The sequence below is a fragment of the Hemiscyllium ocellatum genome, chromosome 1 (genome assembly GCF_020745735.1).
Source record: "Hemiscyllium ocellatum isolate sHemOce1 chromosome 1, sHemOce1.pat.X.cur, whole genome shotgun sequence".
In the NCBI taxonomy this organism is placed as follows: Eukaryota; Metazoa; Chordata; class Chondrichthyes; order Orectolobiformes; family Hemiscylliidae; genus Hemiscyllium; species Hemiscyllium ocellatum.
Window position 1 is genome coordinate 138,474,438 of NC_083401.1, and position 12,923 is coordinate 138,487,360.

The window sequence follows — 12,923 nt, forward strand, 5'->3', positions numbered from 1 at the left end:
CAAGGTCAGAAGCAGGTGGTGATGTAATGAGGCAGGACGAAGGCAGATTAAGGGATCAAACATTCAGATAAGTGTCCTAAACATTCTTCAGATGGACACTGTGCTTGAACTGAGGAAATGACTTGCCGGAGCATGAGGGGCAGATATTAGGATGCCTCAATGGCGAGATTATATACTTTGTAAGCAGAAGTTCATTGCTTCAGATATGGCATGGTTAATTAGATACTTTGCATATCTGTGACTGAATCCAGATAATCCATTCTCCAGTTTTAAAATATACCATACTTTGATTTTGCATTATCTATAATATAAAAAAAATCAAAAAGCAGAAATGTAGGTATGCATGTACAGAATTTCTTTGCAATGCATGCAAAGCAGATCTAAGATGTTAAAAAAGGAGAAAATGAATACAATATAAGAATTATGAATACAATTACATGTTGTCCATTTTGATTCCATGCAAAAAGGTGGATTATGTGTGCACATAAACTATTGAACATAATTAATGATATAACTAAAGGAGATTTATATTTGGAAATGTTTCTGGCAATAATGTGAAGGAAAATAACAACTTACATATAATCATGAGAAATTAAGACCCAAGTGTAGTCTTCAGGTCAGGCAGGGGATAAAGTGTCAGGAATGATCAGACAACAACTAAGGAACAATTGAAACACTAGAAGTCAAAAGGGAAAGGCAGAATTTGAAGGTTAATAGGAGGGGTAAAAGTAGTTTGGAGGAAGCAGGCAAGGCTCAAAAGTTAAGGATGGTAGAGCAAGTGAAAGCAGTGTTTGAAAGGGATGTAGAATATAAAGTAGGTAAGAAGTAGTGAGAGCCAAAATGTGAGAGACCTGAGGACCAGGAGAGTCGACGTTTTGAGTGTAATCTCTTCATCAGTATTTGGGGGGGGGGGGGGGGGGGGGGGGGGGGTGGAAGGTAGCTGGAAATGTGATGTTGGTTTGGGGGGGGGGGGGGTGGTGATACGTCAGAGTGGAGGGTGGAACAGATAGGTGGGAAGGAAGATAGACAGGTAGGACAGTTCAAGAGGGCAATACTGGGTTGGATCTGGGATAACGTTGTGGGTGGGTGGGTGGGGTGGGAAAGAGAGGGGAGTGTTTAGGGGAAAGATCAGGAAATTGGTGAAATTGGCTTTGATCCAGTTGGGCTGGTGGGCCCAAAAGGTGGAAGATAAAAGTTATCTTCCTCCAGGTGTCAGAGATTCTGGGTCATGCACTCAAATTAACCCCACCGCCCTGTGGCCGAACACTTCAACTCCCCCTCCCACTCCACCAAAGGACATGCAAGTCCTGGGCTGCCTTCACCACCAAATTCTAGCCACCCGTCGCCTGAAGGAAGAACACCTCATCTTCTGCCTTGGGACCCTCCAACCACACGGGATCAATGTCGATTTCACCAGTTTCCTGATCTCCCCTACCCCCACTTTATCCCAGATTCAAACCTCCAACTCGCCATTGCCCTCTTGAACTGTCCTACCTGTCCATCTTCCTTCCCATTTATCTGCTCCACCCTCCACTCCAATCTATCACCATCACCCCCACCTTATTCTACCTATTGCATTCCCAGCTACCTACTCGCTAGCCCCACCCCCTCCCATTTATCTCTCAGCCCCCTGGCAATCCCCAACACTCCTGAAGAGGAGCTTATGCTCAAAACGTCAACTCTCCCGCTCCTCGGATGCTGTCTGACCAGCTGCGCTCTTTCAGCACCACACGTCTTGACTCTAATCTCCAGCATTTGCAGTCCTCACTTTCTCCCGGGGAGAAGAGAGGGGTCAGTAAGTTGGAGCATGAATGCAGGCTGCTAGAAGGCAGGTGGTTCAGTGAGGTCAGTGGATAAGGAAGGCAAGATCAAGTACAGCTATATGGCAAAGCCAAGGGAAAAGCCCATGTGACAAATAAATGAATGTCAGGTGGATGTTGAGAGTGTAGAACTGGATCTAGTGACCCTTTATAGCTGGTTTGTTGGCTGAGGGCAGGTAAAAGGCAGCAGAGAGGGCAAAGGCAAAAGAACAGGGAATCAACTGTAGAGGTGGTGGAACTTGAGAGCAGAGGCAAAATTAAGTGGAGAGAAAAAAAATGGGGAGGACAAGATTAAATGGGCAATTGGAAACACAAGTTTTCCCATGATATTTAGTCATTATTGGCATAAAAGAAATGAATAAGGAACATTGGTACAATGACTAAAATAATTACTCTAAAATCAACCACTCGGAGACAAAAAGGGTTTAAAAAAAAGGTTGCAACTGTGCTGTCAATGGCACAAAACACACTCCTCATGAACCAAAATTTATACCAATAGCATGATTATTTCTGATTATAAATTTGGATATAGGAATTATTAAAAAATGAAATTTGACACAAAGGTTGTGTACAGATAGGAAATATGCACAGTTGAATAATTTTTTGAAATATTGCAAATATTTAGAGATCTTAGCACACTAGGAAATAGCATGGATTAAAAAGAACTGAAAATAAAAATAAACACTACTTTACCACTTGCATTTTGGTACATTAAGGAATTAGAACTAACACTAGGCCTCTCTGATTATTAAAGCCAAAACAAAAGTTACCTGTTACTAAATGAATCCTGAATATTCTTCAAGTGCTTTCCATGGAGTGTTTCCATGGTCAAAGTATGGTGACTAGCAGAGTTATTGCTAAGTCGATCGTTAGTTTCGATCACAGCTTCAATTTTCTGAACATGACTAGCATTATGGACTTTTAAGCTTTCAGTCACAACGCTTTTGTCTTTTGCTAGATTTGACTTTCCATCTGCCTCCAAAGAATTTCCACCTCCTTGTTTGAGTTCATCTTCATATATAGTCATTAGTTCTTTGTGTCTTCTGTTCTCTTTCAATACATCATGAGCATTCAGTCCTCTGTTTTGCAGTGGTTGGTGAGAAGAGCTTGATTTGTGCTTTGGACTACTTTGTCTTTTGTTACCATCCTCAAAGATACTGTCCACGTTCAATGTTTCCCGTGATGGTTTCCAAACCTTACCCTTACTTCTATTCCTACCATTGCCTTTGTCCCTTGAATCTTGACTGCTATGAGTATCAAATTCACTGAAGCTGCTGCTTTTGTTTTTATTGTCAGATGCATAAAATAATCTGTTTGATGTTGCTCTTGGTTGTGGAGTAGTTCTACCTTCACTTGAAGGTCCTTTTCTGTGACCACTCTGTACATGTTGATCCCAGAAATGCTTCAGACCATTTCCGTGAGGTGGTGTTCCAGATTTTGAAGGAGATCTATCCTCTGAAGATATTGCAATCACAAATGTAAGAAAGTATTGGAAATTAGAAACATAGCATTAATTAGCACAAGAACAAACCAGCACTGTACATGCATGATTTCATAACGGTGAAATTACATTGCTACAAGCAATATTTAAAATGTGATATATGAACTGCATTCCATTCCATCCTGGTTCTTTATGTCTGAAGTTCACCCCCCACCCCCCAAACTCTGAAATCCCTAACTTTACTGGTGCTGGTCATTACGTAGAGTCAGAGATGTACAACACTGAAAAAGACCCTTTGGTCCAACTTGCCCAAGCCATCCAGATATCCCAAACTAATCTAGTCCCATTTGCCAGCACTTGGTCCAAATCCCTCTAAACCCTTCCTATTCATCTCCCCATCCAGATGCCTTTTAAATATTGCAACTGTACCAGCCTCCACCATTTCCTCTAGCAGTTCATTCCATACATGCAACACCCTCTGCACAAAAACATTGCCCCATAGGTCCCTTTTATATCTTTCCCCTCTCATCCTAGACCAGTGCCCTCTAGTTCTGAACTCCCCCACCCCAGGGAATTGACTGTCTATTTACCCTATCCATGCCTCTCATGATTTTGTAAACCCTATAAGGTCACCCCTCAGCCTCTGATGCTCCAGGGAAAACCCCAGCCTGTTCAGCCTCTCCCTATACCTCAAATCCGCCAACCCTGGCAACATCCTTGTAAGTCGTTTCTGAACCCTGATAGGAAGGAGACTGGAATTGCGTGCAATATTCCAAAGGTGGCTTAACCCATGTCCTGGTACAGCTGCAACATGACCTCCCAACTCCTGTACTCAATGCTCTGACCAATAAAGGAAAGCATACCAAATACCTTCTTCACTATCCTATCTACCTGCGACAAACCTGCACTCCAAGGTCTCTTTGTTCAGCAATACTCCCCAGGACCTTACCATTAAGTGTATAAGTCCTGCTAAGATTTGCTTTCTCAAAATGCAGCACCGTGCATTTATCTAAACTAAATCCCATCTGCCACTCCTCAGCCCATTGGCCCATTTGATCAAAATACAATTGTAATTTGAGGTAACCTTCTTTACTGTCTACTACACCTCCAATTTTGGTGTCATCTGCAAATTTATCAACTATACCTCCTTTGTTCATATCCAAATCACTTGTATAAATGACGAAAAGTAGTGGACCCAGTACTGATCCTTGTGGCATTCCACTGGTGACAGACCTCCAGTCTGAAAAACAACTCTCCATTACCACCCTGTCTTCCACCTCCAAGCCAGTTCTGTATCCAAATGCTAGCGCTCCCTATATTTCGCGAGATCTAACCTTGTTAACCAGCCTCTATGGAGAACCTTGTCAAACACCTTACTGAAGTCCATCTCTATCATGTCCACTGCTTTGCCCTCAATCTTCTTTGTTACTTTTTCAAAAAACTCAATCAAGTTCGCGAGACCTGATTTTCCATGCACAAAGCCATGTTGACTATCCCTAATCAGTCTATATTTTTTCAAATACATGCAAATCCTGCCATTCAGGATTTCCTCCAACAACTTGTCCAACACTGATGTCAGGATCACAGTTCTATAGTTCCCTGGCTTGTCTTTACCACCCTTCTTAAATAATAGTACCATGTTAGCCAGCCTCCAGTCTTTTGGCACCTCACCTGTGACTATCAACAATACAAATATCTCCGGAAGTTAAGAGGCTCTCACTATCCACTGGATCTAACCCTCAATCATCTTACATGTCTCAATTAAGTCACCCCTCAACCTTCGTCTAACGAAAACAGCCTCAAGCCTTGTAACCTTTCCTCATAAGACTTTTCCTCTATACCAGGCAACATCCTAGTAAATCTCCACTGACCCCTTTCCAAAGCCTCCACATCCTTCCTATAATGTGGTGACCAGAACTGCATGCAATACTGCAAGAGCGGCCACACCAGAGTTTTTGTACAGCTGCAGCATGACCTCATGGTTCCGAAACTCGATCTCTCTACCAATAAAAGCTAACACACTGTTTGCCTTCTTAACAGGGATCTACGTATGGACACCGAGATCTCTCTGCTCATCGACACTACCAAGAATCTTACCATTCGTCCAGCACTCTGCATTCCTGTTACTCCTTCCAAAGGGAATCACCTCACACTTTGCTGCATTGAACTCCATTTGCTACCTCTCAGTCCAGCTCTGCTGCTCATCTATGTCCCTCTGAAACCTACAACATCTTTCAACACTATTCACAACTGCACCAACCTTAGCGGCGTCCACAAATTTACAAACCCATCCTCATCCAGGTCATTTATAAAAATGAAAAAACAGCAGTGGGCCTAAAACAGATCCTTGCTGTATACCACTAGTAAGTGAACTCCAGGATGAACAATTCCTCATCAACCACCATCCTCTATCTTTTTTCAGCTAGCCAATTGCTGATCCAAACCACTAAATGACTTAATCCCATGCTTCTGTAATTTGTGCAGTAGCCTACCATGGGGAATCTTATCAAACGCCTTACTGAAATCCATATACACCATATCAATGGCTTTACTCTCATCCACCTGATTGGTCACCTTCTCAAAGAGGCATGACCTACCCTTCACAAACTGTGTTGATCGTGATGATTACAAATCCTCGTATAACCGTTTCCAACACTTTACCCACAACCGAAGGCTCACTGGTCTATAATTGCCAGGGTTGTCTCTATTCCTTCTTGAACAAGGATACATTTGCTATCCTCCAGTCTTTTGGTACTATTCCTGTAGACAGTGATAACATCAAGATCAAGATCAAGGCCAAAGGCATGGCAATCTCCTCCCTGGCTTCCCAGAGAATCCTGGGATAAATCCCATCCAGCCTAGAGGATTTAACTATTTTTACACTTAAGAATTGCCAACATCTCCTCTTTGTGAACCTCAATCCCATCTCGTCTAGTAGTCTGTTTCTCAGTATTCTGCTCAACAACATGGTCTTTTTCCAGCGTGAGTACAGACAAAAAATATTCATTTAGCACTTCCTCCATCTCCTGACTTCATGCACAACTTCCCACTACTGTCCTTGATTGACCCTAATTTTACTCTCGTCATTCTTTTATCCCTCATATACCTATAGAATGTTTTAGGGTTTTCCCTGATCCTATCTGCAAACAACTTCTCATGTCCCCTCCTCACTCATCTTAGTTCTCTCTTTAGGTCTTTCCTGGCTACCCTTTAACTCTCATTCGCCCTAACTGAGCCTTCACATCTCATCCAAACTTCAGTCTTCTTCCTCCTCTTGATAAGAAATTCAACTTCCTCAGTAAACTACGGCTCCTGAGCTCGACGTCCTCCCTGTCTGCCAGATACATACTCAAGGACACACAGTAGCTACTCCTTGAATAAACTTCACATTCTATGTGCCCATCCTCTGCAGTTTCCTTCCCCATCCTATGCATCCTAAACAATGAAAGACAGTACACAATTAGAAAGTTCAAACTCTTTCCTCTAAGTGACAATTGATACTAGTTCTAAAGTTAGCAATTTATCTAAGTTTGAAAGAGATCTGTTAACCAAATGTATAAACGCAAATAGGACAACAGTGGGTACATAAGATCAAGTCACACATCATTTGTGATCTTGTTGAATGGTTCAAGAGAATCAAGGAACTAAATAGCCTTTTCGGATTCCCATTTCTTCCAAGTACAAATTGTTGCATTCTGAAATGGAAACTCAAATATTTCAGCAAGGAAACACTCTATACAGCGCAGATTCCAAACACAGGATTTTTTTAAATGATAGTAAACTGTTTTGTGGTGATGCTGTAAAACATGGCACATGGCATGAAACAGAACTATCTAAAGTACTACTAAATGATATTTTCATTGTTATTAACCCAATTGCTAATTGCTCCAGAGATAAACCACACCAGAGAGTGTTTGAGAATAAGAAATGCATGTCCATCAGTATCTATTAATAATTACCATACGTATTCCAATAATAGTCAGTCAATGTAAAGGTGGACCCCCTATTTTTGGCCAAAAAATCTAGAATGTTCCATACATTCATGTAAAAGTTAACTCTAGTTCTTCACAGATAACAGATCAACATTTATGAGTCAGTATGCTGGTTGTCCAATCCCATTTGCTCCAGGTTGTCAGAATTACTGCTAATCATTATGTTTTTATTCTTTATTTGCTTAGAGATCAATGGGTTTCTGCGAACAATATGGTATGAATTTTGACAGGCATGAACTTCAGCCCCACATAAGTAATATCCATGTAACAATCAACCCCATAAATTAAACCTTAACATATATATATTAAAAAATCCATTATTGAGTATATTTGGCATTCAACCAGACAGTCTGTAGATTTAGAAACATCTATAGCCTGAGGATCTGAAACCTGAATACAGGTTGAGGTAACTAGTTGTTGTAAGGAACAACCACTTAACAAAAGCTCTTAATAACTTAGATGGCAATAAAATGGTTTCTCAATGCAAATAACACGACAAAGTGGCTTCTAAGCTGCAAATTGACAATTCTGCTAAAACTGCATAAAATGGCTTTTAAGTTATTAACTGCTAATTCTGCCATAGCTGCATAATTGACTAACTTCTGCTTCAATACAGATCAACAGACAATGCTCCCTTTAAAGCATAGAAATAACTGCACTAGATAAGACATTACTGGCCATCCTACATGACCTTCAGATACAGGTGCAATAGCTCGGTTACTGAGGTAAGGTGGTCTGAGTGTTGGAAAACAAAGTTGGCTCCCAGGAAATATCATTGGAACAAGTAACTGTCAAATAAAGCAGTATCGTGTATTGATTGGCAATTGTTTGGAATGTACCATGCAAGCACGGCCTGTGCCCTACTTTAAGAAAAGTATAAATACGTCTTTGTTTTAAGCCATGTGCCCAGCTCCTCCAAGTAACATGGAAGTGCATATCCTCTATGTTTCTGGACTCTCTGCGCTTGGCTGTAGGAAAAATAAAGAGTGAAGTCTTAAAAGCCAGACAGATTGTGTGTGTTTATTGGCTGATCGTGGAAGGCCAGAGCCCACTGGGGGTCCAGATTTTCAAGGCCACAGAGTGGACTCCTGTGAAATATATGAGGCGGATGGACTCATCACCGCAATAGTGAAGTATTATTCAATTGATCTCTCAACTTATATTACTTCTATAGGTTGTGACTACTTATAATTAAATACAGACACATTATATACTTGTTCATGAACTTCATTTGCTTGTGATCTTGACAATTTCCAGTTAAAGATGGAGATTGAACAACTTGCTTCTCAGAAATATCTTAGGATGATAACAATCCGAATTTATTCATATATACTGCAATAAAGATAAAATTACCATTTGCAAATTTGGATATTTTAAATAACAACAGAAGGGCTTTGGATTCAGATCTGTGAAAGCTTTTTCTTTTTGAAAGGCTAATGTTATTTCGAAAGAAAACAAATATCTTACCAAGGAAGTAAGTATCCCACTTTGCTACCCTCATACTTGTAATGTTAATTAATGAAGCTTTTACATAAATACATTTATGACAAAAATAAATATGGAAACACTGGCAATTTAGTTTGAGCTTGGTTCAGAAGAATCAGGTTTTGATTTAACCCTAATACAGGAATAGTTTTCAATTCAGAAGAACAATTTAATTTTAGCAGCAAGGCAGTTTTTTAGGTTTGTAGAACATACAGGTTGTTAAAGTTTAATAGGCTTCTTAGCTGTCAGAATTCCAGGTCCTCAGAACTAAAGGGGGGTTTTGTCAAAATTGGAAAGAGGTTTTCAAACAGCTTCAGTAATCCAAGAAAGAAAACTGTAGAGTGTTAGTTAAATAAGAAATTAAAGATCAAAAACAAAAGGGATATTACTCCTGGAGGATTGCGTATTTTAAAAATATATTGCTGGGTAAAAGGCTAAACCTTTATTATCGTTAATATCATTACCGTTTCAAATTAACTTGCATTTAGCTTTGTTTGTTGTTTATCTTATCAGAATAAATGTGTACTCTTTTGTTCCTTGGCAGCCGAGTATGAATATTTTCAGCGATTCGCAACCACATTGATCAGCTACAAAAGTTCCATTTATGATCTATCAAGTAAGGTTTCACCCTGGAACCCGACATGTCTTGAATTACCATCTGCTGGGATCATAATACAAAAAAGGCAAGAGACAAGGTGAACCTCATCCTGCCCCCATATCTAGAGATCCCTTGACTTTAGCAGGGATCATAATAACTTTTCACTACTGTGACGAGTTTTGGAAATTTTCATACATGTCATTCCTTCTTGTTTCAAATGAAGTTCTTATCTAACTGTATTAGCCTAAATCACAGATGTGTCTTCTTGGAATTCATTCCATACTCGGGCAATTTTTTGTTATATTTGAAACATTGCCAGTTTGAAACTTCGCAACACATACATAACATTGTTTGGAATTAAGCACTAATAATTACCTTTTTATCCAGTTGCCATGTCTAGATTCAATATTGAGCAATTCATGACATAAGGCAAGACATAAGTAACAATCCAAGGCAAGTACAGCTCTGAAATAATAGATACTCAATCTGAATGGAATAGTATTTTTCAATGTTACATCACTTTGGGCATATAAAATCAACAGTGCAGGTCAAAAATAGTGGTACTTATAGCCTGGATTAACCATACCCTGGATTAACATACAGATGAAGTAGTGTTAAAATATGTATAGAGGACAGATGATCGTTTTGTGTTATGCTTATATGCAAAAAAAAAAACACTTTTGGGATCCATGAACATTTCAATGAATACTATGTGAGGGACAATTTTATATATATTACAAATGAAGCTGACAAAGAAGCATCCAATATATACTGGTAAACAATCAGGAAATACTGATTCGCACTGCAAAACAAGGGTAATTATTCAACAGAAGTACAAACTTTCCATGCTCCACAAGTCCAAATCAACCACTCACTATCCTGAATACTATCTTCATGATAACGTGAATAACATTTCACAATATTTTATTTGAGCACAAGAAGTGGTAAGTCAAAATTAATAATTTAGATTTGGACTTCCAACTAAAGCCAAAAGAGCTGAAGTATTGATCTAGCTCAGAATCAGTAAACAGCAGGAAGACAATTTATTTCTCTTCCTAAACTTTGGCAACAGCAAGAAAACTTAGAAACAATGTCAGGATATCATTGATTAAGTAAATTATTTACTGGATCAGTGCTGATTTCCATAGTAAAAACTGATCAAAGACATGAACCTTTCTGTCTGCTGTAGTCCGCTCTTCTTGGTAGCTTATCATTTTCTATTTTCTGGGGTTGTGAAGAACTCCTTGCATTGTGCGGCTTTTGAGCATGATCTTTTGAACGATCTCGCAATCGAAAAGGAATTTCGTCAGGAAATACTTTAACTGTAAAACACAAGTGTACATTTGTTCAGTACTGATATGCCAAATGATTTAGAGACACCAGTATTGGACTGAGGTGTACAAAGTTAAAAATCACACAACACCAGGTTACAGTCCAACAGGTTTATTTGGAAGCACTAGCTTTTGGTTCGCTGCTCCTTCATCAGGTGGTTGTGGAATAGAAGATTGTAAGGCACAGAATTTATACCATAAGTTTATAAATTCTGTGTCTTACAATCTTACATTACACAACTAACTGATGAAGGAGCAGCGCACTAAAAGCTAGTGGTTCCAAATAAACCTGTTGGACTATAACTTGGTGTTGTGTGATTTTTAACATAAGCCAATAACTTTAATGCCACAAATGACATGTAGATTGCTTTCCTACTTCTGAAAGTGGTGTGTCTGGATAGTCATGTACTTTTTGTTACAAATAAAAATGAATTTTTTTTTTTCAAAAGTCATCTCAAAATAAAACTTGCATACAACGAAATCAGGCAAACAAGGGTAAGGTAACTGGGCAGCATTTTCTATTTATCTCAAGCAAAATCCTCTTCACAATATATAGTAATGATTTTGACATGAGGCTAGAGAAAGTGGAATTATGCCTGCACTACTGAAAGTTGAAGGTATTGTACTAAAACAGAAAGCCACAAAGGGGTACAAACGGTAGCTGCACAAGAAAGCGCTTGACAAAACTCCCATCATCTGAAGTAGTAATTTTTAATAAAAATATTATAGTTTAAATTGGAAAGACTGATCAACATGGAAAAGCAGAGAGACTTGGGGCTCAGGCTCACATGACCATGGAAATGTAAATAATGGAATACAGGACTCTATACCAAATATACTGCAGGTTGGGGGGGGAAGAGCTGTGATGGCATGGTCAATCAACAACAAAATCTTGGCATAAGTGCAGTTCGAGTGTTCTTTGTGCAGGTTTATGTGGTACACTAAAACAAAGACACTCTTTCATTTATCCATTCATGGGGTTTGGGGACTGTTAGCTAGACCAGCATATATTGCCTATTCCTAGTTGCCTTCAAGGCAGCGATGCTGAGCGGTCTTCATGGACCATTGCAGTCCAGTTGGTACAGGCATATTAACAATTCTGCAAAAAAGGGGGCAAGTCGAGGGAGGGGAACAGAGAGGGCGGGTTGACAGGATGAGACGAGAGGGAGCAGAGTCTTACGGACAAGCTTGATTCCCTCTAAATATTAAGTAGCCAGACCCTACCTTTGCTAGTTGCTTTAAGCAGGTTTAACACAAAGTCTTGGAGGGAATGCAGTTGGTCAAACCACTTAGTTTTAAACAAAACAATTTATTTACAAGATTACCAAATGAAACAAAAGAGAACAGAATACTGAATAACTTAACCTAGCCGAAAATCCAACAGGTCATCCCAAATTAATGATGCTGTTCCAAATAGTTGCAACAATCCCAATAAATACCCCTTTGCACAAAAGGTAAATTCAAACACAAGGACTAACAGGAAAGATGTCAGAGAGAGAGAGGACCTGCTTATTTGGGTCCAGCAGCTTTTTTCAACTGCCTGACTGCTCTCAGTGAATAGCCAGGCTGCCAAAGACCAAATCAAACCAGAGAAAAGCTGAGCTAGGAGAATTGGCCACTCCTCTTTCATTACACAAGTGTTTCTTTTGAAACTTAAAAGCCTGTTGCCTGAGGCAGTATCTGTTAGCTACAATCAAACTTTTAAGACATCTCTGGAAAAAAAACCAAGAACATAACCTTGTTAAAGAAGCAGAATAATCAAGAGGGGGGGGGAAGAGACAGACAGACAGAGAGACAGACAGAGAGACAGACAGAGAGACAGACAGAGAGACAGACAGAGAGACAGACAGAGAGACAGACAGAGAGACAGACAGAGAGACAGACAGAGAGACAGACAGAGAGACAGACAGAGAGACAGACAGAGAGACAGAATTTGACTGAGCAAACCTGAAGGAAATGCAAAGGATTTCCAAGTAAGAATGGTAGATGGTTTGGAGTGGAAGCTGCAAGTGCTACTGATGCCATCTATCTACTGCACTCATCCTCTTAAATGCTAAAGGTAATGGTTTTACAAGATGCTATCTAACAAACCTTGCTAAATTTCTGTGTGTTACGACATGGTGGTAAACCCTTCTGTTAATTAAACCAAGCACCCAGAAAAGCTCACCTTGCCTTGTAATCTGTTAAAATATGAGTGACAGCGGACTCCCAAGTTCCACTATTTAAACAAAATAATTTATTCTTTAACTCGAAAAG

At 39.6% G+C, this 12,923-nt stretch overlaps 1 protein-coding gene across 1 annotated transcript in view; it reads right to left on the reverse strand.

Moving 5' to 3' along the window:
• LOC132816585 (inactive ubiquitin carboxyl-terminal hydrolase 53-like) overlaps window positions 1–12,923 on the reverse strand; it is a 99,805-nt gene that overhangs the window by 44,809 nt on the left and 42,073 nt on the right. Inside the window, exons 11-12 of the mRNA XM_060826379.1 lie at window positions 10,509–10,658; window positions 2,591–3,275 (exon numbers count right to left, since the gene is read on the reverse strand). Of these exons, the coding sequence (XP_060682362.1) occupies window positions 2,591–3,275; window positions 10,509–10,658 (835 nt within the window). The remainder of the gene's footprint in view (window positions 1–2,590; window positions 3,276–10,508; window positions 10,659–12,923) is intronic.